Source organism: Danio rerio, chromosome 24, assembly GCF_049306965.1.
Source record: "Danio rerio strain Tuebingen ecotype United States chromosome 24, GRCz12tu, whole genome shotgun sequence".
NCBI classification, from domain to species: domain Eukaryota; kingdom Metazoa; phylum Chordata; class Actinopteri; order Cypriniformes; family Danionidae; genus Danio; species Danio rerio.
The window spans coordinates 28897097-28922938 of record NC_133199.1 but is presented as its reverse complement, the minus strand read 5'-3'; the positions used below and the strand labels follow the sequence as shown (position 1 = coordinate 28922938).

General features: G+C 33.3%; 1 protein-coding gene across 2 annotated transcripts; it reads left to right on the top strand.

Moving 5' to 3' along the window:
- Positions 1-702: 702 nt before the first annotated feature.
- On the top strand, positions 703-18710 carry pdk3a (pyruvate dehydrogenase kinase, isozyme 3a). 2 transcript variants are annotated; one of them, XM_683459.10, is made up of 11 exons: positions 703-1055; positions 5895-6036; positions 6119-6190; positions 12198-12382; positions 12466-12555; positions 13773-13850; positions 13979-14055; positions 14445-14546; positions 14622-14729; positions 16057-16170; positions 18084-18710. In XM_683459.10, the coding sequence occupies exons 1-11, from the start codon at positions 953-955 to the stop codon at positions 18225-18227; spliced, it is 1215 nt and encodes a 404-aa protein (XP_688551.2). In that variant the 5' UTR covers positions 703-952; the 3' UTR covers positions 18228-18710. The 2 variants fall into 2 exon arrangements, with proteins under 2 accessions (XP_688551.2, XP_005162814.1); XM_005162757.6 differs by having other exon boundaries at positions 13976-14055.
- Positions 18711-25842: the final 7132 nt, after the last annotated feature.

The window sequence follows — 25842 nt, the reverse complement described above, 5'->3', positions numbered from 1 at the left end:
AATATCGCACAGCTATTAGTTAATCAGATTTGAACGAAAAAGAACTGTTGTATAAACAGTTTAAAAACATTTCATGCAAATTTGTGTACATTTTAATATATATATATATATATATATATATATATATATATATATATGTGTGTGTGTGTGTGTGTGTGTGTGTGTGTGTGTGTGTGTGTGTGTGTGTGTGTGTGTGTGTGTGTATGTGTGTGTATGTGTATGTGTGTATGTATGTATATATATATTTAAAAATGTACACAAATTTCCATGAAATACTTTGAAATTGTAAATGTACAAAAAGTAAAATTATAATATAATATAATTAATATAATATAATATAATATAATATAATATAATATAATATAATATAATATAATATAATATAATATAATATAATATATCCATCCATCCATGCATTAAATTCATCCATTCATTCACATAAAATTAACACTTTTTGGAGGGCAATTTTCCACTCCCCATATGTAAAATATAAATCTAAATGTAAACTTTGAATGCGTATTAATAAATTGCTTGTTATCAGGTCAACACACACACACAAATGTAAACAACATATAACGTTAAGTCATTAAAAACAAAAACCCGCTGTTCTGCAACCTATCTGTCCCAAATGAACAGACCAATCACAAACTACCATCTATTTTTTCCGGGTTCTTATTTACCAATCACAAGCCTCTCTGTTTCAATCACTTTCGGTTGTGCGTTCGCTCTTGTCTACGTGCTGTTTAGCGCAACAGTGGTTATACTGGGAACACAGGAGTCGCTCACGTTTAATTAACCTGCCTGTTATATTAATAACATGAAACGGAGGTGAATGAATCGGACACGGATATTGCTGTCAGCTCTACTCTGTGGACGCTCTCGGACATGAGACCAATATACAGCTTCATTTCATAAACATCCTGGCCTCCTTCTCTTCACATTTTCCCTCACAATGAGACTGTACGCTTTTCTTCTGCAGAACCATCTACCAAAGATTGAATATTATTCGCGGTTTTCGCCATCGCCGCTGTCAATTAAACAGTTTCTGGAATTCGGTAAGTCCGAGCGCATCCTTCACCTGGAAACCGACAGACGCTGACAGCAGCACTTGTTACGTGTAATAACGCTGCATTGGTATGTTTATTATCGCGTCATAGTACTGACGTTACACCACATTATTAGTTTTCTGTAGAGATTCTAAATGCGACTAATGGTTTGTTTGATAATTAATAACTGCTCATTTTAATGTAAAAACACTAACGTTAACAACGTGTATTACGTTAGTGATTAACGTTAGTTCTGTTATTATGCCTAACTTAGATATGTCAACTTATGACGTAAACAACATTAAGATATTACTGATGTGTCGAAAATATTACTCACTGTTTGTCCTTCAGACCTTACATTGTTGTTTTCTGTTATCTGCTGATGTCATAACTGGTTTACAAACTATCGATAATAGTGTTAATACGTTTGTTGTAACACAAATTAAATGTATAACTATATTTCTTTTAAGTATTTTAATAAAATAGTCTCTTCTATCTATATATGTACACTATTTAGTGTGTGATATGATTACTAGACTGAGGGGAGGATTTAGTGATTTTGGGGCCCTAAACGATTGCAGCCATGGGGCCCAAAAGTTCACAAATGCTCCTTTTATACTTTTTGTTTATTATTATTTAGCTGTTATATAATTTGATCTCATTTTACATTTTGTTGTCCAACAGCTGCAATATTTGTCAAACTGTAGTGGATTTATTGATCTGCTGTCACTGTATGTGGGCGGAGTAATGCAGAAGGGTGAGGATGTTGCAGAATATCACACTGCTATCAGCCAATCAGATTTGAGAACCAGACAGAGCTGTTGTATAAATGAGCACTATCACACTAGTAGCAGTGCGTTATGGCTGTATATCAGCACTGGTGACAATGGCATAATCGTGTATATAAAAAAGATATCAAACACTTCAGTCTAAAACCTTTTGGTACAACTACTTTCTTCCACCATTCATTCACATCTGCAGCTGACGTCAGAACAGCAGAAACAGTTAAAAATTCAGAAATGTCACTTTAGAGATAGTGTTTGAATGATTCTCTAGCGCAATGACTAAAAGTGATGACAAAACAGGTAATTTTGCTGGCATTTTAAGATTATAAGGCTGAACGGCATTTAATGCGATCAGATATTACAGTCATGTTATTAGTTTTCTGTAGTGATTCTAAATGCAACTAATAGATTGATATAGTGATCTATAGCTACTCATTGTAATGTAAAAACTCTAACAATGTGTATTTCTGAGGTAATTAATTCTGTTATTGTGACTAGATATGACAGCTAATGAAGTAAACAACAAAATATTACTCACTGTATGTCCTTCAGAGCTTTCATCATGGTTTTCTGTTATCTGCTGATGTCATAACTGGTTTACAAACATCTATACCGTATTATAATGGTGTTAATATGTTTGTAATTAATACACAATTTAATGTATACTGTAACTATATTTTCTTTCTACTTTAATAAAATAGGCTCTTTTATCTGTATATGTACACACTACACAAGTGATTTTAGGGCCCTAAGCAATTCTATCCAAAGGGCCTAAAAAGTCAAAAATGCACCTTTTGTACTTTTTAAAAAATATATTAATAGCATTCAGTCTTCTCTTCTACATTTTGTCTTAATGCAAAATAATAACATGTAAAGCACCGTGTAAATCTTTTCAAATGATTTGTTTTCTTAAGGTGAGTACACAGCTAAAAATAATGAATGAATAAGTGAAGTTTCACAAACTAATTTCGAGAGGAGCACATGATATGATTGACCTCAGCTGGTCTCTCATCTACAATCATTAGTTAGCCAATCAGATTAATCCAAACCCACTATAAGTAGCCTAGCAAAAAATTACTCCCTTATCTTCATTTTCCGAAGAAACCCCTCATCCACCCCTTTTCCCCTTTCTTCCTTTACCTCGGGGAGCTCAAGAACCACCTGATCTCGTACTCCCCTTACATGCTCTATCGACCAGGCGAGAGCCCTGGGCTCAATTATCTCCGAGCTCAGGGTTCTCTCCCGGGACAGCATGCAAAACCTGCTGACATTTGTCAAACAATATTTAAGTGTGAACTCTTGAATAGTTTTTAAAACTAAATCTTTACTGGTTTAACTGCTGGACTGGTTCATGGTTGAAGGTTGGGGCTACCCTCACCATACAAAATATGATAGAAAACATTGTCATATATAATTTATAGCTATCATACTTCTATACTTTATTTGGGGGCCCTCAGATTTCCTGGTGCCCTAAGCGGCTGCTTATTGGTTAAATTCGCCCCTGACTAGACTACATCTGCATTCAAAAACTTATGTTTGCTGTTTGTTCAAGCAACTTATTTAAAATGAGCTAAAACAAAACAATTCTTGTGTTTTTTAATTCTTCATTGTTTTAAGTTCAATCCAAAGGCGTAGAATTGGCATGGACGAAGGGGACATGTCCCCACCAATATCCACCAATTACTAAAATATCCCTACCAATAATTTAACCGACTTCAAAATAAAATAATGCTCCTTCAATCTTTAGTAACCTACTGTACACATGCACAAAGTCAAGTTTGCTGCAAGTTCACCCTAATACCATTAACCAAAGCTGTGCAATTAATCCATATTCGGTTTAGATTTTTTTGATTATGAGAAACAAAAATCAGGATAAAACAGTTAAAATGCGTCACACGTCTTTCTAAGTTTCTCTACATTCATACCTCTTTAAAGCCTGACTGCAGTAATATCAAGTAAATTGACTTTTCGTCTGGGACATGATTGCTATTTGTATTATTAGGTGTTTATTTTATGTTATTAAGTACTTTATTCATGTTTTTAAAAGCGCAAAACAGAATTTGTGCTGTTTAATGCAGCTCTAGGGATATTAGTCCCCACCAGTGTCAAGAGCAAATCTATGTTCTTGGTTCAATCCCCTTGAATTTGTAAAAACTAATAAGTTAACTTAATTCCTCCTTGTTGCCCCCATACACATCACATTATTTTTTACCATGTACAATAATTGAGTCAAATGCAACTAACATAAAATAAGTTGTTTTTAGATGAATACTTTTAACAAAAATGAAAACTCTGCCATTCGCTCGTGTAGTCCCAAATGTAATGACTGACTTTTTAAAACTTTTTGGTTGAACGGTTCATTGAACAGTGACACTAATAGAACAATAAGACTGTCATAATGACATGAGTCAGAAGAAAGGCTTATGCAAGAGGCTAATTATGATATTAGTTACAATGTTAAATAAGTGATTGGATGGTTAGACTTGCTTGTGATGTTTCAACTAAAAACATCGGGGAGCTTTGAAGGCCTACAGAGTGAATATTTGTTGCATAACATATAAAAAAGCTTTCATTAGACACAAGGTTTTAAAGGAGAAATATACTGTTAATGTTTGTCATATAACCATCTTCATGCTTTATACATTGTGAACACATTTTCACTAAGAAATGATTATAAAGAAACTTCAATAATTAATGTTAGAAAAACTTAAATTACATTTTGTTGTAAAATTTCCTGTAATGATCATCTAGCTGTATCTCACTGGAAATATTGGTTACATTTTGTGATGACATAAAAAATAAATAATTGTTTTTTTCAGATTATATTTTTGGATTATAAGTGATTTTATATTTGTATATTTTTTGTGTCTACTTTAAGCTTTCAAATAATTTGGTGATAAAAATAATCTTCTATAACTATTCACTGTGTCATATTGTTTAAAAATGATTTACATGATGAAATATTAAAAAGGGATCATAGAAACTATACATAAATATATATATATATATATATATATATATATATATATATATATATATATATATATATATATACACACACACACAAGTTTTAAGATCAATATTATTAGCCCCTTTTTTTGATTGGCTACAGGACAAACCACTGTTGTACAATGACTTGTCTGTAAGCCTTTAAATTGTACTTTAAGCTAAATACTGGTATCTTCCAAAATAACTAGTATAAATAATAAATATCATATACTGTCATTAAGGAAAAGACAAAAGAATTTAGTTCTAAAATGTGTTTCTTCATTAAATAGCACTTGGGAAACACTTAAAAAGTATTACAAATTCACAGGAAGGCTAATGATTTTGGCTTCAACTGTATATACTGAATCATTTCACTTTTTTAATTAACATTTTTAAAACTTTTTGCTGAAAAATAAAAATTAAAGCAACATATAAAGACTTAAAATAAGTAATTAGTTAAATTGGTGTTTTGGAACTTTCATGGGTGTCCTCTGTAAATCATGATAAAAATACATAAATATACAGTTGAAGATAAAATTATTAGTAAATGTTGTATTTCTGTGAATTTGTTTTCTTTTTTTTAAATATTTCCCAAATTATGTTGAACAGAGCAAACGATTTTTCACAGGATTTCATATAATATTTTTTCTTCTGGAGAAAGTCTTATTTTTTTATTTTGGCCAGAACAAAAGCAGTTTTACATTTTTTACACAGCATATTAAGGTTAATATTATTAGCCCCCTTAAGCAATTCTTTTTTCTGATTGTCCATCGTTACTGAAATGAGTTAAAAAATATACAGGGGGGCTAATAATTCAGGAGGGCTCATAATTCTATGTATGTAATATTTTATATATAATTGCCATTATTTTTTGCCTAGGAGAAAAAATAAAAGGCTGTGGTCACATTCTATTGTACTTTTTTTTTTTTTAAATAGTTTTGCACTGATGAGTTGTTGTTGACTACACTCAAGTCTCATATTTCAGATAAGGATGATAAAGCACTTTTAGTCATTTTCCATCAATAAAAGAGCCCTCCTGCTTCCTCACTTGTTTATCATGTTTGTGCCTTTTCAGGTCGGGACAATGCATGTGAGAAGACGTCCTACATGTTCCTGCGGAAGGAGCTGCCGGTGCGTCTTGCTAACACTATGAGAGAGGTCAATCTGCTGCCGGACAGACTCCTCAGTCAACCTTCAGTCAAACTAGTGCAGAAATGGTGAGTATAGAAATTTATATTGGAGTAATATCAGATTCATATGCATTATTGATTCCCAAACTGCTACCAAATCTCTCCACAGGTACTTGCAAAGCTTTTTAGAGCTTCTAGAGTTTGAGAACAGGAAGCCAGAAGATGGACATGCCCTGAATGAGTAAGCAGCTTTATTTATTTATTATTATTATTATTTTATTGTTTTTGTTTGTTTTTGAGACATGTAGATGGTCTTGTTCTGCAGGCCAGTGGATGGCATGCTATTATATTATCATGTGAGGTGAATTCAGGCCAGAGTTGAGAAGAGAGGAATCTGATCATAACTGAAAGCTATCCTGACAGTGGAAACACAATGCTCAGGATGACCCTGCAGACGTGGAGAAATAATCTTTTTTTTTTGTTTTTGCATTTTTAGCTAAATAAAATTATCATAATGAATAGTGAAATTAAATGACAATTGAGTAATTGATATACACTGTCAGTTTTCTGGTATTGATAATGTATAATATTCAAATTTATTGTATAGGGCAGGGCTAGTCAATTAGTTTGGCATGGGGGCCGGTTCATGAAAAGCATCCCAATTGAAGGGCCGGAGAGATCTGACTTGCTATATGAGTGATGACACAACTACATATAAGAGCCCATATGCTGTATTTGTGCTCATAAAGACACCCACATTGGCTTTTTCTACATTAAAATGTTAATATATTGAATTTTAAAACAACTGCATTGTCCAAATGACTTGCACTGAAAGGCACGCACAACTCTTAGATGTTTTCTACTGCGTGCGCCTGGACAGAGGCAAGCGCGTTGCTCCACTTGTGCGCGCATATTGTCATTCTTACATTAGAAATAACAAACCTGTAAGTGTAAAAAGACGTGATATGGGAACGGCCGCTGCTATAGTTAATCCGGTGTGCAACTTTAAACTAGCGCACAGATGGCAACTTGTCAAAACTTTTTCATGCAACAGAAATGCGACTTAGAGGAGTCTTTACGATTAATTAACTGTGACGAATTAAAGCGCAGTTAATAGTGAAATCAGCTAATCGTTGCATACCTATTAATGATTACAGTGCATTGTACAAAAGGCATTTTCTACAAAACATATCCAAATGTTTTCGGCTGTCCGCACCACTCGCTTATGATGACTCACGCTCTGCGCAAGCTCTGCAGCTCATACTGAATTGAACAGACGCACGTCACTTCATAGCAATAGGCCTTTTTCACACTTCCTGGTTCCGGTAAGCGAAGCAGTGTACCACAACATCCGGTTTCAATGCGACGGAGCAAGAAAGAATGGCAGGGTCATCTCATCGCTGTGATTGCCGCGTTCCCAGCTGCTCCAACTCAAAAACGACACTCTTACTTTAATGACCACGATCTCCCGAAAGACGAAGGACAGGGAAAATCATGGATGACAATATTAAAGGGGGTTGAATGCCGTTTCAAGTTATATGCGGGAGTACATTCTTATGCTGTATACACTTCAAAGCGGAGATTAGTATGTTTCATTAAAGACTGGTGGTCTATGGTTTATTTTGATGAGTAATTATAATATAGACAAAACTCCAGTTAAGCTATCTGCCTTCCACAATCAAGTGCTCATCATGGTCATTAATCTATAAGCATGATTTCTCCCTACATTGTTGTTATTTTGGAATAATAGACAGTTCATACAAATGCAAATCTCTTTTTTTAATTGGTTTGACAGCAAAATTATTTGTTTAGTCAGTTATATAATAAAGATGGTAAACTTTTCTTACAATGAAGTCCTTTATTACAAAATCAAAATATTAAGAAACCCAGCAAGTTTTTAACTGTTATTGGTTCAATTCCTGCAGAGACATGTTATTCATTCATGTTATTTAGAGGTATTAATAAGACAATCCTTCTGATGCATCGTCTTTTGATATTACTAAATCTTATGTCGGCAAATTTTGTTTTACTAAATACCAAGAGTAATGATAGAGCTATTCATACTCTTTTCCAAAAAGAAATCATTACTGTACCTTATATTCAATTTTATTATATGTCTTTATTAAAGGGTGAATTGAAGAAAAGTGTGGCTGTTACCACAGAAATATCATATTAGAAATAGAATTAAAGAAATGTCCTATACACTCATCCACAGGTTTTATCCAGCAAAACATTGTTTGCAAAAATTTTAAAGTGGTATTGATGTAAATTGTATTTTTGTAACGAATATGAGGAGACAGTTTTACACTTATTTTGGCATTGTACATAGTCAGCTTATGGGGTGAGTTGCAAAATGAACTTTTGTATTCAAAACCTCTTTCATTATGGATAAATGTACATTTGGGCTTTACTTGATTATCCTAATCTAGAGGAAAATAGTTTTATTTATTTAATTTGCTTATGTTGTTAACAAAATTGTACATTCATAAATGTAAATTTACTAATATGAAACCAGATTTTAAGGTATTGTTGACTGAAATATGCTTGTACAATACCAGTATCAACTCTCTAAACAAGAAACTTGACCCACTTTAAAATGTGTGAACTCTACAATGTATTTCGTTATACATATGTTATATTACATTTTGATTATTTGTATTTTATTTATAATTACCCCTTGGTATGTACATTTTTGTATTGTAAAATGTTATTTGCTGTTCTTTAAATAAATAATAAAAATGAATATTATCCACGAGTAAGAGCTAACGTGTTTCCAGACTTGAGAAAACCTCACGAGCATTAAACAACCTGTAATGTATTAACCGATAGCTAACTCGCCTGTACAGCTTACTTACCTCGCCATTCACTATATCTGACTCTTAATAAAAAGGAAGGAGGGGGTAAGCACAGTTTACAGACGGGACTACTGACATTAAACTCATCCTGCTGGATGTTAAATAGCCAGGTTAATCTAGTTTACGAATGGCTTGAATGAGCAGATTTTATGCTGTTGGCTGTGCACTTTACTGGAACCTGATGTTGCTAACGCAAACGGTAAGACACGTTTTCTGCACAAATTCTGCAAATCGGTATCATCTTTTAAAAGCTGTTTTATTAAGGCAGTTTTACACATTCACCGAACAACATCTTCCTGTCCAAATTATGGCAAAGTTGACCGTGAGAAAGTCATCCGCTGTCCCGAGGCTGTCATGTCTCTGCGACTCCTAGCGAACCCGGAAATATTGATACACTGCTTCGAAGGGCGCTTCCGGTGTTCAATTCCGCTGTGAAAAAGGTCTATAGCGGCCGTTTTGATCACACTATTTGGAGGGCCAAAACAAATTACCTCGAGGGCCGGGTTCGGCCCACGGGCAGCCAATTGAATAGCCCTGGTATAGGGTATACAGGTCAGTATTGTAGAGCTGCATAAAATATTATACAACATTTTCTCAATATTTTATCCCCAATTTATTAATTTTTTGGCCAGTTATTCTTTTTAGAATGTTTTAAATGAAATTAAATGAAATTAAATAAAATTAAAAGAGCTCTCTTTCCTTTATTTGCTGTAGTGCTGTATTTATACCATATAATTGTAGTATATTGAGTGTGAGATGGGACTCGCATATCAGGAATGTGTGTTTGTTGGCAGAAAGAAAGAAGAAATGCCCGCACGTGTTTAGCGGTTGTACTTATCGCAAACACAACAGCAATCTGGTAGTGATTGTGCTGCTTTTTTCGGGGTGCTGCTTTTTTCAGGGTTAATTACTGTGATATCCTGATTGCAACAGAGAAATACTGTAGACTGTAATGGACTGTAATAATGTAGTGAGAAATATCTGTAGACTGATGGTGTTTTATGTTGTATAGCCTTATAATCCTAAAATGCGAGCAAAATAACCTGTTTTGTCATCATTTTAGACATTATGCTAGAGAATCATTCAAATACTAGTAGTTCCTCTTACAAAAGGGTTTTGAGAGTCTCTGTGTTTGATTTTCTTTTTTATATACACAATTATGCCATCGAACTGTTGTATAAACTAGGAATGCTCATTTAGGTTCATTTTGCCATCCGACAACCACCGCACTTTAACCGAATATTAACCATTAACAGTTTACAGATTAATATTAAAATATTACTTCATAAAAAAAATAATAGATGTGCCTATTTTGTGTGAGAATTTAAATATTGCATTTTAAAATACTGATTTATTTTAACATGGAAACAGCATACAGAATATAACAGCACATCTTCACGCACCTGCAGTGTTTTCAGCAGCATAGAAAAACAGAATAAACTAAACAAAAAGAATAAAATAAATTCTGCTCTAGATCTTTTTTACTTCAAATAAAAATATTAGGCTACCTCAAATTGATCGCTCCACGGAAATATGCATTTAATTAATGCTCCGCTGTTAGTATTATATTACAAAACTTCTGTCAACATTTTTAATAGAAGTCATTAGTTTAAAGATTTTTTTAATTACGATAATGACTTATTTTCTCTGTCTCAATCACAGTTTATGTGTGTGTGCGCTGCGTGTAATGAAAGACAATGACCTTATGGCTTATATAGCTTTACCTTTTAGTAAAGTATAGGCTACCACATAGTATATAACAATTTTGTTGTTTACATATGGTATTGCATTAATTTGCACACCTGTTTTATAAGCTATACATTGAAAGCCTTAGTTTAGTGTAAAGTTAACTTATGCAAAAATCAAGAAAAACTTTGTATTTGTTTGATTGGTAGATAATGCTATTTAAAAATGTATATTATATAAGAACTATTAATAACTGTAATTTTCCAAATTGAAAAATGTTGGTTTTTTGTTTGTTACCTACACTAAATCATCAATACCCTATTTGTGAGTTCATGACGCGGCTCCAGGCATCACAGAGGCGATCAGCATCAGCGCTGGTTTGTCAACTCATCTGTGTCAAACTGTGACCAGAAATATCCCTTTTTCTTTTTGCTTCTTTTGGCACGTCTGTGGGCACGTGTGGTTGCACATGTTACTGTCCGGCGAGTTAACAAATATGTGTTGCACATTTAAAGGCCGATCACAGCGAATCTCACTGTCTTTTATGTTGACAAAAAAATGAGCACAGTGCTCTTTTGTATGTCACTGCTGTCAATGTTGTAATTATTGTAATTTTTAATAGCATTATGATATTCAAGATTTGCAAAGTCATACAGCTCTGGATGACTTGAAACAGCGACCACATGTTTCTCCTCCATCATTAAAAGTTCGCCGTAGTCGCCTTGATAACACAAACACTGCTGTCACCTCAATGGAAACCTCACCTCTGCTTTCATTTGATTGAAGAATGAAAAAGACACAAGGTAACATGCTTTTTCCAATCGAGTGCACACAGCGCACAACGGCAAACACGAAGCGAGCAAGGCGCATAAGCAGCACGTAAAACACTCGCGGCCGTTAGTTAAAAGATTTACCTCTTCACGGAAAAAGCACGTTCGCTGTGATCAGCCACTTATGCAGCCAAACTTTACAAATATATCAAATTAGATTTTTTAGTCGTTTAACTGATACCATTAATCGGTTACAAACGCAGCCTTTTGGTTAACGGTTAATCGGTTATTTTGAGCATCCCTAGTATAAAGGCAGTATCACACTCGTAGTAGTGCGATGTGGCTGTATATCGGCACTGGTGGGACACTAAGGCAATGCACGCCTCCCATCAGTGCCGAGAAACAGCCGAATCGCACTGCTATGAGTGTGATATACATATATTGAATGTGTGTGTGTATATATATATATATATATATATATATATATATATATATATATATATATATATATATATGTATATATATATATATATATATATATATACACATACATACATATATACATACATATATACACATACATTCAAATTACATAACAAAAGTAAATAAATAAATAACACTAAGTAGATAATAAAAAATTATAAATTGAAACATTGAAATATAAATAATAATAAAACAATATATTTATATAAAAAAATAATTATTGTAAAATGTATAATAGGCCTGTATTATATGTTGTACAGCACTATTTTTATTTATTTATACAACATTTCTTAAATACTGTGACAGTTCACATTATGCACTGGCTAAATTTAATTTCGCTGATCATGCAAATCAGTTTTTTTTCCCTCTGAATTTTATTTTAGATATTCTATCCTCAATGTCTGACTCAATATGATCCATGTGAATAACGTTTGACCTGTCAACATTTTTCTAGCTTCTTGGAGACTCTTATTGAGATCAGGAACAGACACAATGATGTGGTCCCAACTATGGCCCAGGGTGTGATAGAATATAAGGAGAAGTTTGGATTCGATCCATTCGTCAGCTCCAACATCCAGTACTTTCTGGACCGCTTCTACACCAACCGAATTTCCTTTCGCATGCTCATCAACCAGCACAGTACGTCACTCAAAAAAAAGAAATACACCACATACTGTAACTGTCATCGAGTTTTGCTGTGATTGTTTTTCTCTTGATTGCAGCTCTCCTCTTTGGCAATGACATCAACCCAGCGCATCCCAAACACATCGGCAGTATTGATCCCAGCTGCAATGTTGCTGAAGTGGTGACTGGTAAGGTCACTGTTATTGTTTAGCAACAGAACATCACTAGCTGGGTTTCCATCACCCTGTTTTAATGCATATTTTGAAGTATCGCAAGGAAAATAATAAATGTTTTTTTATGCTCGCTTGAGGTGGTTTTGGGCTTGTTTACTGTTGGTTTCTAGGTTACCAATACTACACTGAGCCCCTTTAACAACTTGATGGAAACGCACCTCATTTGCTTTTGGGATTTTTTTTTTGTGTGTTTTTTGCAAACTTTGAAAATATTTACTTTGCTTTAGAATGAAAATCCAGAAACTTTTATATTTCAAACAAATTACTGTTAAATGTTACATTTATTAATGTTGGCAATAACTTAAAGAAAATTTACCAAAGTACCAAAATAAAATAAATCAAAATTTAAAAAATGATTATAATTATAATTACAAAAACCACAATAAATGCACTATAAAAATGAATTGTTAAAATTATGGTTAAATAAAATCTAAATATTAGAAATGGTTATTTTGTTAACCGAAACTAAAACCATAAAAATTATTATTATTATTCATAGTTTTAGTCTTAAGTTGAAAAAAAAAAAAAACTGAAATAATTTTTTAATCATTTCTTTAAAATGCTGCCACTAACTTAGGGGAAAAATGTACTAAAAGTAATAAAAAAATAAATAAAAAAAAATATATATATATATAAAATAATGAAGGTTGCAAAAGCTACAATAGAACTACAATAAAAATTAATTATTTAAATTTTGGGGAAATAAAATCTAAATATTAGACAGCGTTATGTTTTTGGACAGAAACTAAAACCATACAATTTTTTTGTTATTGGTATTATTATTTATATTTTAATATTTTATTTCAAGATTTTTTTTATGGTTTTAGTTTTAACTTGAAATAAAACTGATTTGAATATAAAATAAAAAAGAATAAAAAGGAAATTGGTGAAATCAAATGAAATAATATGAGTAAGAATCTGCTTTTTCATCTCAGATATATATTCCATTTGAAAAATCTATTCAATTAGAAAACATTTACTTAAAACTGTAAGTTTTGCTGTATTTTTTATAAAGCAAAGTAAACTAGGTGTTTTTCATTAAAGCAGGTATTTAGTGGATAAAAGAAAAAAGTTTACCTAACCCCAAGCATTTGAGCCATTGTGTAGGAAAATCTCCCTTATCCTTTGTTTAGATTTTGCGCTCCACTGATTCAGCGTCATGTTGTTTTCAGATGCCTACGAAACCGCTAAGATGGTGTGTGAGCAATATTACCAAGCTGCCCCTGAGCTGAAGATAGAAGAATTCAATGGTACCTTTTTTTCCATTGTCTCCCACATAATGCTTTAAATATTTGTTTCAGTGTTACTCCATGTCTTATGAATGCAGTGACATTTCCAGAGCTCAAAAACACCATTAATATTTCACTTTTCTCAGCAGCAAAGGCTCCTCAGAAACCCATCCAGGCAGTTTATGTCCCCTCGCACCTGTTCCACATGCTGTTTGAATTGTTCAAGGTAGGTTTCTAAAATGTGTGTGCGCATATTGAATTTGGCTCATCAAAAAACTGTTGTCTTGCTTTACATTAAGTGGTCTTAACTACTATGTACTTGCATCAATACATAAATACAATGTACTTACTGTGATCCCAATGTATTGCAGAACACTTCTGGTGCTCTTGAGGTGTGATATAGGTAGGGTTAGAGACAGGTTTGGAGGTATGGGATAGGTTTAAGGCAGCTCTGAAGGCAAAAGGGGGTCCAACCTAGTACTAGTAAGGTGTACCTAATAAAGTGGCCAGTGGGTGTATTTACAGAATAAGTAGCTACATGTTTAATATTGGATTCTTGAGTTCGATCTTTGTGCTTTGATGTATCACAATAACAGCTTGTGTTTGTGTTTGCAGAATGCAATGCGAGCCACCAATGATCTTCACGAGGGCAGCAAAGAGGGTCTTCCTCTTATAAAAGCAAAAGTGACCCTGGGGATTGAGGATCTGTCCGTGAAGGTCAGTGTGTTTGTGAGTTAGTTTTCTTTGTAAACATGCCTTGAGCTTACATTTTTGTATTTTTTTTATTCATAGATCAGTGACAGGGGTGGGGGCGTGGCTTTACGGAAGATCGACAGGCTATTTAACTACACCTACTCGACTGCACCCACACCCAGTCTGGACTCCAAACGAGTGCCGCTGGTAATGAGAAACTTCTTCCTGACATCTCTCAGACTTTTTAAACCATTGTGGGAAACTAAAGGAGAGGTTTAGTCAAATGTTAATGCTGTACTTGGGCTTTCAAACACCATAAATGTTACTTTTGTATTAAAAAAGACTATAGCTTCCAGAGGATAAACAGATGCAAATTTAAGTTGTTAAATGTCAAAAATGTTTCATTTTGCAGTAGGCATGGGCTGGTATAAGATTCTGATGGTATGATAACCTTGGATAAAAATATCACGGTTTCATGGTATTATAATTACTGCTCTAAAATATATTCCTTTTAAATGTTTGGGTAAAAAACAACAACTTATTCCCCTTTGAACACAATATAGTTTATGTTTTGAAAGATTTAAAATATTTTGAAGTGGTAAACATGTCAGGCTAAATAATTCAAATTAATTATTGACTTCTGCTGTCTTCATTAGCTTGAAAAACACAGATTTCTTTACAATTTAAAATGGCATCTTTGGATAAATTTTCTGCTGGAGATACTGTTGTCCTAAAAAAAATGAAAATGTAAATAAACAATATTACATGTACCTTAGGAACAGTATTACTGAACATTTTGGTGGTTTTAACACCTTGACTTTACCAAACCGCGGTATACTTTGAAAATGGTTATCGTCCCATGCCTATTTTGCAGTAGCTTTTAAAAATTTAGTAAAACTCAGTTTTCGACTTTGCTATGATATCAAACCTTCAAAAAAAGTTTCGATTTGTTTCTTATACAAAGGAAATTAATGTTTTATAATTAAAAGTAACTATAAAAATTATATTTTTAATTGAAATCAAGCTGATATAAATAATGAAATAATAAAATATACATTTTAGACGGGGTTATTATTACAGTTAACTAAAACTAAAACCATAAAAATACAATTATTTTTGCTCTTTGATATATAATTTTTTTTAATCAAAATTGTCTTTTTACTTACAGCAATGTAAAACTAAACTGACTTTGTGTGTATATTTGTGTTTGTGTATTATTAGTCATTAGTTTTAGTCATTTGGACATGTGCCTTTACCATAATTAATAAATGTAAATCATTTAAAAACTAAAACAGCACATAAACTCAAAATGGCACTATAAATCCATGCATATGCACCTGCTTATGGTATTTTCTGCATTTATACAGTTTCTTTTGTGCTTTTTATTAAACATTTCCTTTTGTATAAATTGTAAGTAAGTAATCCATGAGGATTTGGAATGACATGGGAATAAGTAATGGATAACATGATTTTAGATTGAACCTCGAACAAACAGTTCTAAATGTAGCACTGTCCTCCATAACCTGATCTGTAGGCTGGGTTTGGCCATGGTTTGCCGATCTCAAGACTCTACGCCCGATACTTTCAAGGAGACCTGAAACTGTACTCGATGGAAGGTGTGGGGACTGATGCCGTCATCTATTTGAAGGTAAAAACAGCTCCCAGTTTAAACTTTATTCAAAGGTCAAGTATGCAAAATTACATGTACAGTCATATTGTTGTGTTAATGGACACTGAGTGACTTAAAGGAATACTACTTTTTTTGGAAATATGCTAATTGGAAATATGCTTAAGAGTCACCTAGAGTTAAACAACTGAGTTTTACCAATTTTGAACGTATTCAGGGTGAGGTTAGGAAATATCCTCTCATTATGCAGTGATAATCAATGAACTTTGCTGCTGTACCATACATCGAACAAGGTAACAGTGTTGCATAATAACATTGTCCCTGCTGCAGCCATGGTACAGCAGCAAAGTGCCTTGATTGTTATGCCAGAACAAAAGTACAGTTTCTAGCTATATCAGCCAAAAATAGAAACTGTCAGTCTTAGTACATGCTGTAATAAAAAAAGAGTTAAGCTATAACTAGGGCCAGAAAGAATCAGCGGACATTTTTTGCGATGTTTGAGCAGAATTTTGTCAAATGCAGATTTATGTGGAATGATTTTGGGATTATCATTACTAAAAACTTAATATATGAAATAAAATAATAATAGTAACAAGTACTGGAAAAAATGGTCTGAATATGTCATTGTAAACAATTTGTGATAATGCATGTCAAATGTGTCATGACTTGATTCTGTAACCCTTATGACAACCGCTTTGTTCTCTGTTTTTCTATTTCTATTTTTTTCTCTCTTTTCTCTTAATAAAAAAAAGTAAAAAAAATTTTTTTATAAAAAATAATAGCTTTTTAACTTTTCTCTCTCATATAATATATCTGTTAAGAGACAGAAAATATTACTTTACAAACTGTATTGTAAATAAATCATATAAACAATAACATGTCAATAACATTACTAAAATTAATTTAAAAAACTGAAATATAAATCTACCTGCGTTTACACAAGTAATTAAATAGACTCGATGGGCTAAAAATCTTTGGAAATCTGCAGATTTCTGTGAAAATTCCAGATTCTGTGTGGGCTTAGCCTAGCCTTTATTTTGACCAAGATGCTAATGGTCTAATCTGATTGAATGATTTATGCTAAGCTAAGATAAAAATGTTTCTGCCAGACCCGGAAATCCACTGATTGTATTGAAAAATGGTAAAACTCAACTGTTTAATTCTAGAGTAGTTTTAAATGCTTGTTACTTTTTTTTAAATCATTTTTTTTTGTTTGCCTTGGAATTTAAAAAATTTAAATGTAAAAAACATGCATATTTATATGCATTTATGTATGTATTATATCATCTTTGCATCAAATTACAAAAAATTTATTAGCAAGGCGTTTCTAATGCAGCACCTATAGCCAGGACAGTAGATTTGACGTTTTTCTTTCTTTTGTCTGCCGTTATCAGTCGCATACAGTTTTTGTCTTTTTTCTGAAAGTCTTGATAACACCATGGTGGAGTTTTTCTTTTATTATTTCAGCAAATAGGATTGTAAAAACAAATGATTTGTTGTACTTTCTTATTCACTGCGCTTTTACCCAATGGAAATGTGAAAATAGTCTATTGCCTCAAAGCAGGATCAGCTGTTGTTTCGTTACAGTGCATAAAGAATATTGTAAAGGTATTTGACTCTGTCTATTTTGATCTATCCAAGTGCAACTGACATGGAAAACAAATGGACTTGCAATTGCCTTTTTGACGTGTCCATCGTCGAGTCCCTTCAGGATTTTGCAGGGACATTTTTTTTATTAGTAGCCTAAAAAGACTCAAAAGGGCATTATTTGCTTCAATTTCTTGTGTTTTGCAGTGAAAATACACAAACTCTTTTTCTTTTATTATAAAGGTACCACCTCCAGTGACAGCTTGTGTACTTTTTTTCTGAACGTGTAGATGTCCTTTAACAGTTTTTTTAGACAATGTTTTGAATCACATCATCTTCTCAACTAGGCCCTCTCCAGTGAATCATTTGAGCGTCTGCCCGTCTTCAACAAATCTGCATGGCGTCACTACCAAGGAGGCCCAGGAGCAGACGACTGGAGCAACCCGAGCAAAGAGCCCAGAGATACCTCCAAATACAAGGCCAAGAGATAATTGCACTCACCCCATCCAAACACCCATAACACTCCCTCTGTCTTTAGTCCAGCTCATCGATGCTGTGTATTCGATACTTGTTAGCATTTCCAGAGCAGAAGTGTCTTTACATCTCTGCTTCATCCTCCTTTGTGCAGCTACAGACATTAAAAACACAACCTCTTTTTTAGCGTCTTCCAGGGTGGTTGGAGGCAATGGTGAAGATTTGTGGCCAGGGTTGATGGATAGTTTCCTTCTTTCTTTTTAAATCGTGCCACACAGTAACCCCACTAAAACAGCCAGAGAAGGAAAAAACAAAGAGCACTGCCATTCAGAAACACACAGGCAATAGAGAGCTGGTTGGTCAGCAGTTTCTGGTAGTCGAGTAATGGAGAACCACTCTGAAAAGCCTCAGGATTAATTAAGTTACTTTCTGTAGACTCGAAATTTCACGAAACCATTTGGATGTTCAGGTTATATGTCAGTGTAGTATCAAAAGAAAAATATGAATGTATTTTGCATGAAGAAAAAAGCTTTGAAGAGTTATTGTATAATATATATATTATATATATTATATTATATATATATATATATTATAACACTATTGAGATATATGTATATCTCAATAGTGTTGTCAAGATCCTGGAATTTGATAGCAATTGCAGTGAAAATTTTAAAAACGTCCATTTTCCGCTAACATTTGTGTGCATTCTTAAACAGTGCTGATTTGCTATTGTGTTCATGTGCTCAACAGAAATGACTGTGATTGGCCATGATGAATTACAGATTTGAAATGCTCCAGTGTCCCTTTATCAGTAAACAGCGGCGTGTTTGGTGAACTGATGAACTTCGTGGCCAAATCACAGTCATTTCTGTTAAGCACGTGAACACAATGGCAAATCAGCGCTGTTTAAGAAGGTAAAGACTAGATGGCCGGCCGGAAGTGCTATATGCACATCAATATAGTAGCATATTTTTATGACACTGTATAACAATATTTAATACTTTTCAGTAATATGACGTTTGGGTTGGGGGTAGGAGGAAAAAACTAATTTGTTGGGTAATTTAATAGATAGCATAAATAATACTCGGTACGACTACTCTTTTTACATTACTGTGACGGTTGGATTTAGAGGCGGTTTGGCAGTAGACATTATTAAAATACAATAAATGGGAAATTTAATAAATGATGTAAATATTTCTTGTTAACTAACCATATCCGATCTAGCAACAACCGTTTAAAAACGAGCTACACAGCACTCAAATATTAGCATTTTTTAAAAACTCAGTATCGATTGGTACTAAATTCCAGTATCGTGACAAGACTAATATACTATAACATTATATCAAATATTTTAAAAAGTCATGCATACATGTATAATTATAAAATCTTATTTTCAATGTACATTCATTTTATTTGTAAAGTTATTTAAATCATTTATATTTTTAAATGGGTTTTTGTAATATTTTAATAATATTTATTATTTTAATAGTAAAAAAAATCATCCAGGAAGGATTATTTTCTTTAAGAGTCATTTGCACTTAATTATCACAACACAACCAATTTTGCTGGTTCTACAAATATTTTTTTATGCAAAATCTTTCATTACTTTTCTTTTAATGCTCCACGTGAAATATCAGCAGGTTGTTTCCTCATTAGATGCAAATACAAGAGAGTATGCAAAAAATAACGCATCTTTCCAAGCACTTCGAAATGATGAATATAGATTAAATATTTATCTTTATTTATTTGACCCCACATTTATTCGCGCAGTCGTGTGGGGTGTGTTGGCTCTGAGCAGGGTCTCAGTCGTTTTTAAGTGGATTAGAAGTAGCACTTCTACTATGTTCCCTTTTTAGTCAGCAATACAAGACATTCTGCTAATGTCAATGAAGAGAGATTGTGATAAACTCTGATAAGAATGCACCACAGTAGCCTATTACAGCATTAGTGCTGTAGTCATTCATTTTTCTTTTTTGTCTTAAAAAAAAAAAAAGCAAATACTGTTTGTACAGCATCTTACTGCATTTTGCATGGTGACATGATAGTTGACAGAAATATGCTTGCTTGAAAAGTTTGTTGGAAAAGAAAGTGTAGTTCAAATCCATCAACATCCTAGAAAAAAAAGAGTCTAGTTATCAGCTGACTTATGATCCTGACACGAGTTTTAAAATAGTTTATCAGACATTCCTTTTAATAACATTAATGTTTTTCAGAGGACCTCATCTTAAACTGATTTATTTTGGATTTCAACCATTTAGATGACATGCAGATCATCAGACTGTCTGGTTTAAAGGAACCAACGCTTAACTACAAGCTTAACTTTGCCCAGGCTAGTTTGTTTGTTTGCTACACTGTGTACTATTATTTCAAATATATATAATTTGTCACTCAATGATTCTTTTATACGCACAAAGTGTATTTAGGTTAACCTGAATGATTTTTCTAGTTAGGTAAGTGGCCTATTATCTGAATTTGTGGACTTTCAAAACTTTTGTTTGTCACTTTTTTTACACTCCAAGATGTATCTCAAGAAACGTGAGGTTCACCTATGGAAACTTTGCAGCATGCTGTTGTATTTATATACTGATGGATCATTTATCTGTCTTTATATATTATATTCTGTTACTGTATCTTTCCATGCAAACATTCAAAACCATCTACGTGTGTCTTAATGCTGCTTTATGATGTGTTTAGTGAGTCCTCAAGGGAACCTTTTAGGCGTACAGTACTTCAGTTTTCTCAGACGTTATTGAAGTGTAGTTTTCAGTATTTATTTGAAGCTATTTGTTCGTTTTTGTGTTTAATTTAGTCAATGAGGAATGCACTTTGATGCCTTGAACCCAGAGCGATCCGACGAGAAGTATGCAAGAATATTCCTGTGAAACCAAGGCCTTGTGTGTCGTTGTCAAGCTCAAATTGTCCCAGTATACTCTTGTTTATGCATGAATATGGTGTGTTAATGTACAACACATTAGAAAAAAAAACTGTTTACCTACTAAGAAATATCTAACCTGATATTTTAGTGTTGTCCTGCAGCCATCTTGTATTTGCAAAATTTTTGGGTGACTTTTTTCTTGATCTTAAAGGGTTAGTTCACCACAAAATTCAAATTCATCATCATTTACATGCCCTTTTGCCATTTCAAACCCATCCAAAGTCAAAATAACATTTTTGAATGAAACCTCAAAATAAAATCCAATGAAAGTTTGGAGCATCTGGTCAAAAATAGATGTACAGTATATCATGTGTCCCACGCGGAATTTGCGCACGCAGAAATCCGCAGATTTTTTGCAAATAATTTCAACTATTTATTTACTTGTGTAAACTTATTTTTTTCAGTTTTTAAATTAATTTTAGCAATATTATTGACTATTATGAAAATGTTCGTATGATTTATTTAAAATACAGTCTGTAAAGTAATATGTTATGTCTTTTAGTAGAGATATTATGTGAAAGACTTGCTTAGTTTACTAAATAAGTGGATCTAATTGGATTTGCATTGTAAACAATAAATAATTTAGTTATTTATTTAATTAAATACATTAAAAAAGTTTTTTTATTTCATATATTAACATTTTAGTTATGATTCTCCCAAAATTATTTCGCATAAATCTGCAGATTTTTTGCAAAATTCTGTGCAGAAATAGCCCTCCTCATTAGTCACATCGGTATTTTAATTCCTGATGATGATAAGCAATATCAAGACATTAAAAGTAAAAAGGTCCACTTTAATTTTACGCGCACAGACATCGTCACCAAATATAAACTGAGAGGTGAGACTTTTTCATACATGGCCTTATTTCACTTGTCACTTTTTGTAAAAATCGATCTATTGAGTTAATCAATCTTTAAAAAAATGTAGACTAGAATTATACATTATATGCTTAATTATAGAGAGGAATTAAAGAGGAACCAAGACTGTATCAGATCTTGAAGCTGATCAATGTTGATCTTTCTTTTGAGGTGTCAGTGTAGAAATGAACAAAACAATAGTCATAATACTGTACAAAATATTCTAAGATTAAAATATGGAAAAAGTTATCAGATGATAATATCGGTCAACGGATAAACATGTGTCTTAATGCTGCTTTATGATGTGTTTAGTAAGTCCTCAATAGGACCTTTTAGGCGTACAGTACTTAAGTTTTCTCAGACGTTATTGAGGTGTAGTTTTCAGTATTTATTTGAAGCTATTTTTTGTTTAATTGAGTTGAAAAAAATCGTTGGCTAGAATTGCAGTCCTATCATAAAGCAGATCAATGTCGATCTTTCTTGTGAGGTGTCAGTGCAGAAATGTAGAAAACAATACAAAACGTAGTATGATTAAAATATGGAAAAGCTATCAGCTAGTAATTTTGGTAAATTTTCCCAACGAATAAACAGCACTCAAATTTCAAATTTCAGCATGCTATTACTTTCGTATTCGTCATGAAACACACATTTTCGGGTAGGAATGATGACATCCCGCCCTACTCATCATTCTTTCTTCATATAGCTGTATATATAACTATTACACAACCATAATACTCTGTGATACAGTTAGTCCGTTGGATCGTTTTGCTTTCTCACTACAATCAATACCCTCCAGGGTTCGTTTCAATCCAGCTGAGACCACCTATTTCAGTAATCTAGGACCGACTGATTTGGCGTGGATCAGAGCGCAATTGCTGAAATCATATATGCCAAACGAACTGCATTAACTGGGCAAATGAGACAGAATTCAAAACAAATGTCTAGGCGTGAAAGCACCTTAACACTAAATTTTCATGTTTATGTGAACTATCCCTTTAAGATAAACACCAATTTTATAGATAAATGCTTTCTGAAGAAAACATGACATGTGTTTGCACTGACACAACAAATCCTCATCATAAAGATATGGACATTCCATCTGAAGTACCTAAAAAAAGAAGAAGAACAATAAAAAGATCTTCCAATACCATCATCCATACGTGTTCTTGAGTTCGTAATGAGCCTCGCCGCTTACGATTGTTGTATCTTAGTTTATTATTTACATTTTAAGCCATTTTTAATGTAAAAGAAAACAAATAGATTATTTTTACAGAGTGCAGATTGCATACATGATGAAAACTAGACACAACAGGAAGAATTACATGATGTAGGGCTGAGCAGCACTGATTTAATGTAATATCCCCTTGTTTCCTAAAAGCCACTAGACCTTAAACATTTGATTTGTCATTGTGTTAAAAATTGCTGTGTTTCGAGGTTAAGGCTACAGTAACATACAGGTTAATGAGAACTAAACACATGCACAGACAGCTGGGTGAATGCTAGCGGCCTGCTCATTGGTGCAGTTATACATTTTCATGAGGTGGATCAGACTTCATTTTGACATCATAAAAAAACAAACTAAGCACAGGGATTGGTGGTGTACGTACAGTGTGTTACAGTAGGGCAGTCCCAGTGTTTCAGTCAAACCTGAGCAATAGACATCAGAATCAGTCCTCTTGAACCTCTGGGGTGAATTTTGTAAGGATGCTTGGATATTAAAATAATACGTAATATCTGATCTTTTTATGGCTGATATCAAAATCCTAAACCACATTTTGTGTGTGTATACATATATTCCATTTCACTGACAACCTTTTGGCCACTTTTAAGTTATTAACCATATTTGCAGGAATGAAATAATAGTAAAATTGTAAAAAACAAAACAAAAAATTAATTGTTAAAGCTGAAAATTAATAAAAGCAGATTAAAGTTGTACTGTATATCATATTTTGTATTTTGTAAATTCACTTAATACACTTTTCTGCCCATTTTTTGTTTTATTGGCATAATTTGGAAAAAAAAAAAAAAAAAAAAAAAATATATATATATATATATATATATATATTATTATTTTTTTTTTAATGGCTGATAACTAATAAAGTTCAGTAAAATGAAGTTTAGAATATTAATATCTGCCATATATCCATTAGCAGCTAAAACCAATCATTTTCAATGATGCAACTGAGCATCATCACATATACAGTACGAAAGTGGACATTCGTCGTTGAAATTTCCTGAAATTACCATGATGAACAGTTATAAAAGTATGCATGTGTTTAATGTTGAACTTTAAGCACTCATTAGATAATGAAAAAGGTCAGTCAACTATAATATTTGTTAGGAAACCAATAATTATCCAATATTAAAAAAAAATCTGGCAATAATTAATATGATATAAATATTGCTTATATCAGCTTATCTGGTAACACTTTACAATAATGCCTAATCAGTCAACATTAGTTAATACATTCACCAACAATACATATTTGGTGAATACAAATACATATTTTTTTACTTACAATTTTTTGATTACTTTGGTGCATCCCTTTTGATCTTAAAAATGATTTAATAAGTGTTGAGATTACTCACAAATAATACATACTGTAAAAATATTGATCATTGTTAGTCAGTATTAACTAATGCAATAAGTAGGGTCTGTCTGCGGACTGCAAGATGAACGTAAGATGCATGGGCGTAACTTGTAGTACTTTAGAGGCGTAACTTGAAGGTATGGAGACTCACACGTCAAAACTATGTTGTCGGCAAGATGTTTACAACTACTCCACACTTAAACCCAACCATCACAGTTATAAACGTCCATATCTTCCCCAACCCTAAACCCAATCATCATCGTTAATAACGTCTACAGCTTCCCCAACCCTAAACCCAATCATCATCGTTAATAACGTCTACACCTGCCCCAACCCTAAACCCAATCATCATCGTTAATAATGTCTGCACCTTTCCCAACCCTAAACCCAATCATCATCGTTAATAACGTCTACACCTGCCCCAACCCTAAACCCAAACATCATCGTTAATAACGTCTACACCTGCCCCAACCCTAAACCCAATCATCATGGTTAATAACGTCTACACCTTCCCCAACCCTAAACCCAATCATCATCGTTAATAACGTCTACACCTGCCCCAACCCTAAACCCAATCATCATCGTTAATAATGTCTGCACCTTCCCCAACCCTAAACCCAATCATCATCGTTAATAACGTCTACACCTGCCCCAACCCTAAACCCAATCATCATCGTTAATATTGTCTACACCTTCCCCAACCCTAAACCCAATCATCATCGTTAATAATGTCTAAACCTTCCCCAACCCTAAACCCAATCATCATCGTTATTAACATCTACACCTTCCCCAACCCTAAACCCAATTATCATCGTTAAAAACGTCTACACCTTCCCCAACCCTTAACCCAATCATCATCGTTAATATTGGCTGCACCTTCCCCAACCCTAAACCCAATCATCATCGTTAATAATGTCTAAACCTTCCCCAACCCTAAACCCAATCATCATCGTTAATATTGTCTACACCTTCCCCAACCCTAAACCCAATCATCATCGTTAATAACGTCTACACCTGCCCCAACCCTAAACCCAATCATCTTCGTTAATAATGTCTAAACCTTCCCCAACCCTAAACCCAATCATCATCGTTAATAATGTCTAAACCTTCCCCAACCCTAAACCCAATCATCATCGTTAATAACATCTGCACCTTCCCCAACCCTAAACCCAATCATCATCATTAATAACATCTGCACCTTCCCCAACCCTAAACCCAATCATCATCGTTAAAAACATCTACACCTTCC

What these genes read in the sequence shown, in the direction of transcription:
- pdk3a (XM_005162757.6), top strand. Translation starts at nt 953, where the DNA reads ATGAGACTGTACGCTTTTCTTCTGCAGAACCATCTACCAAAGATTGAA. An exon ending in TAAACAGTTTCTGGAATTCG is followed by an intron (nt 1,056 to 5,894) that starts GTAAGTCCGAGC and finishes GTGCCTTTTCAG; the next exon opens with GTCGGGACAATGCATGTGAG. An exon ending in TTGAGGATCTGTCCGTGAAG is followed by an intron (nt 14,547 to 14,621) that starts GTCAGTGTGTTT and finishes TTTTATTCATAG; the next exon opens with ATCAGTGACAGGGGTGGGGG.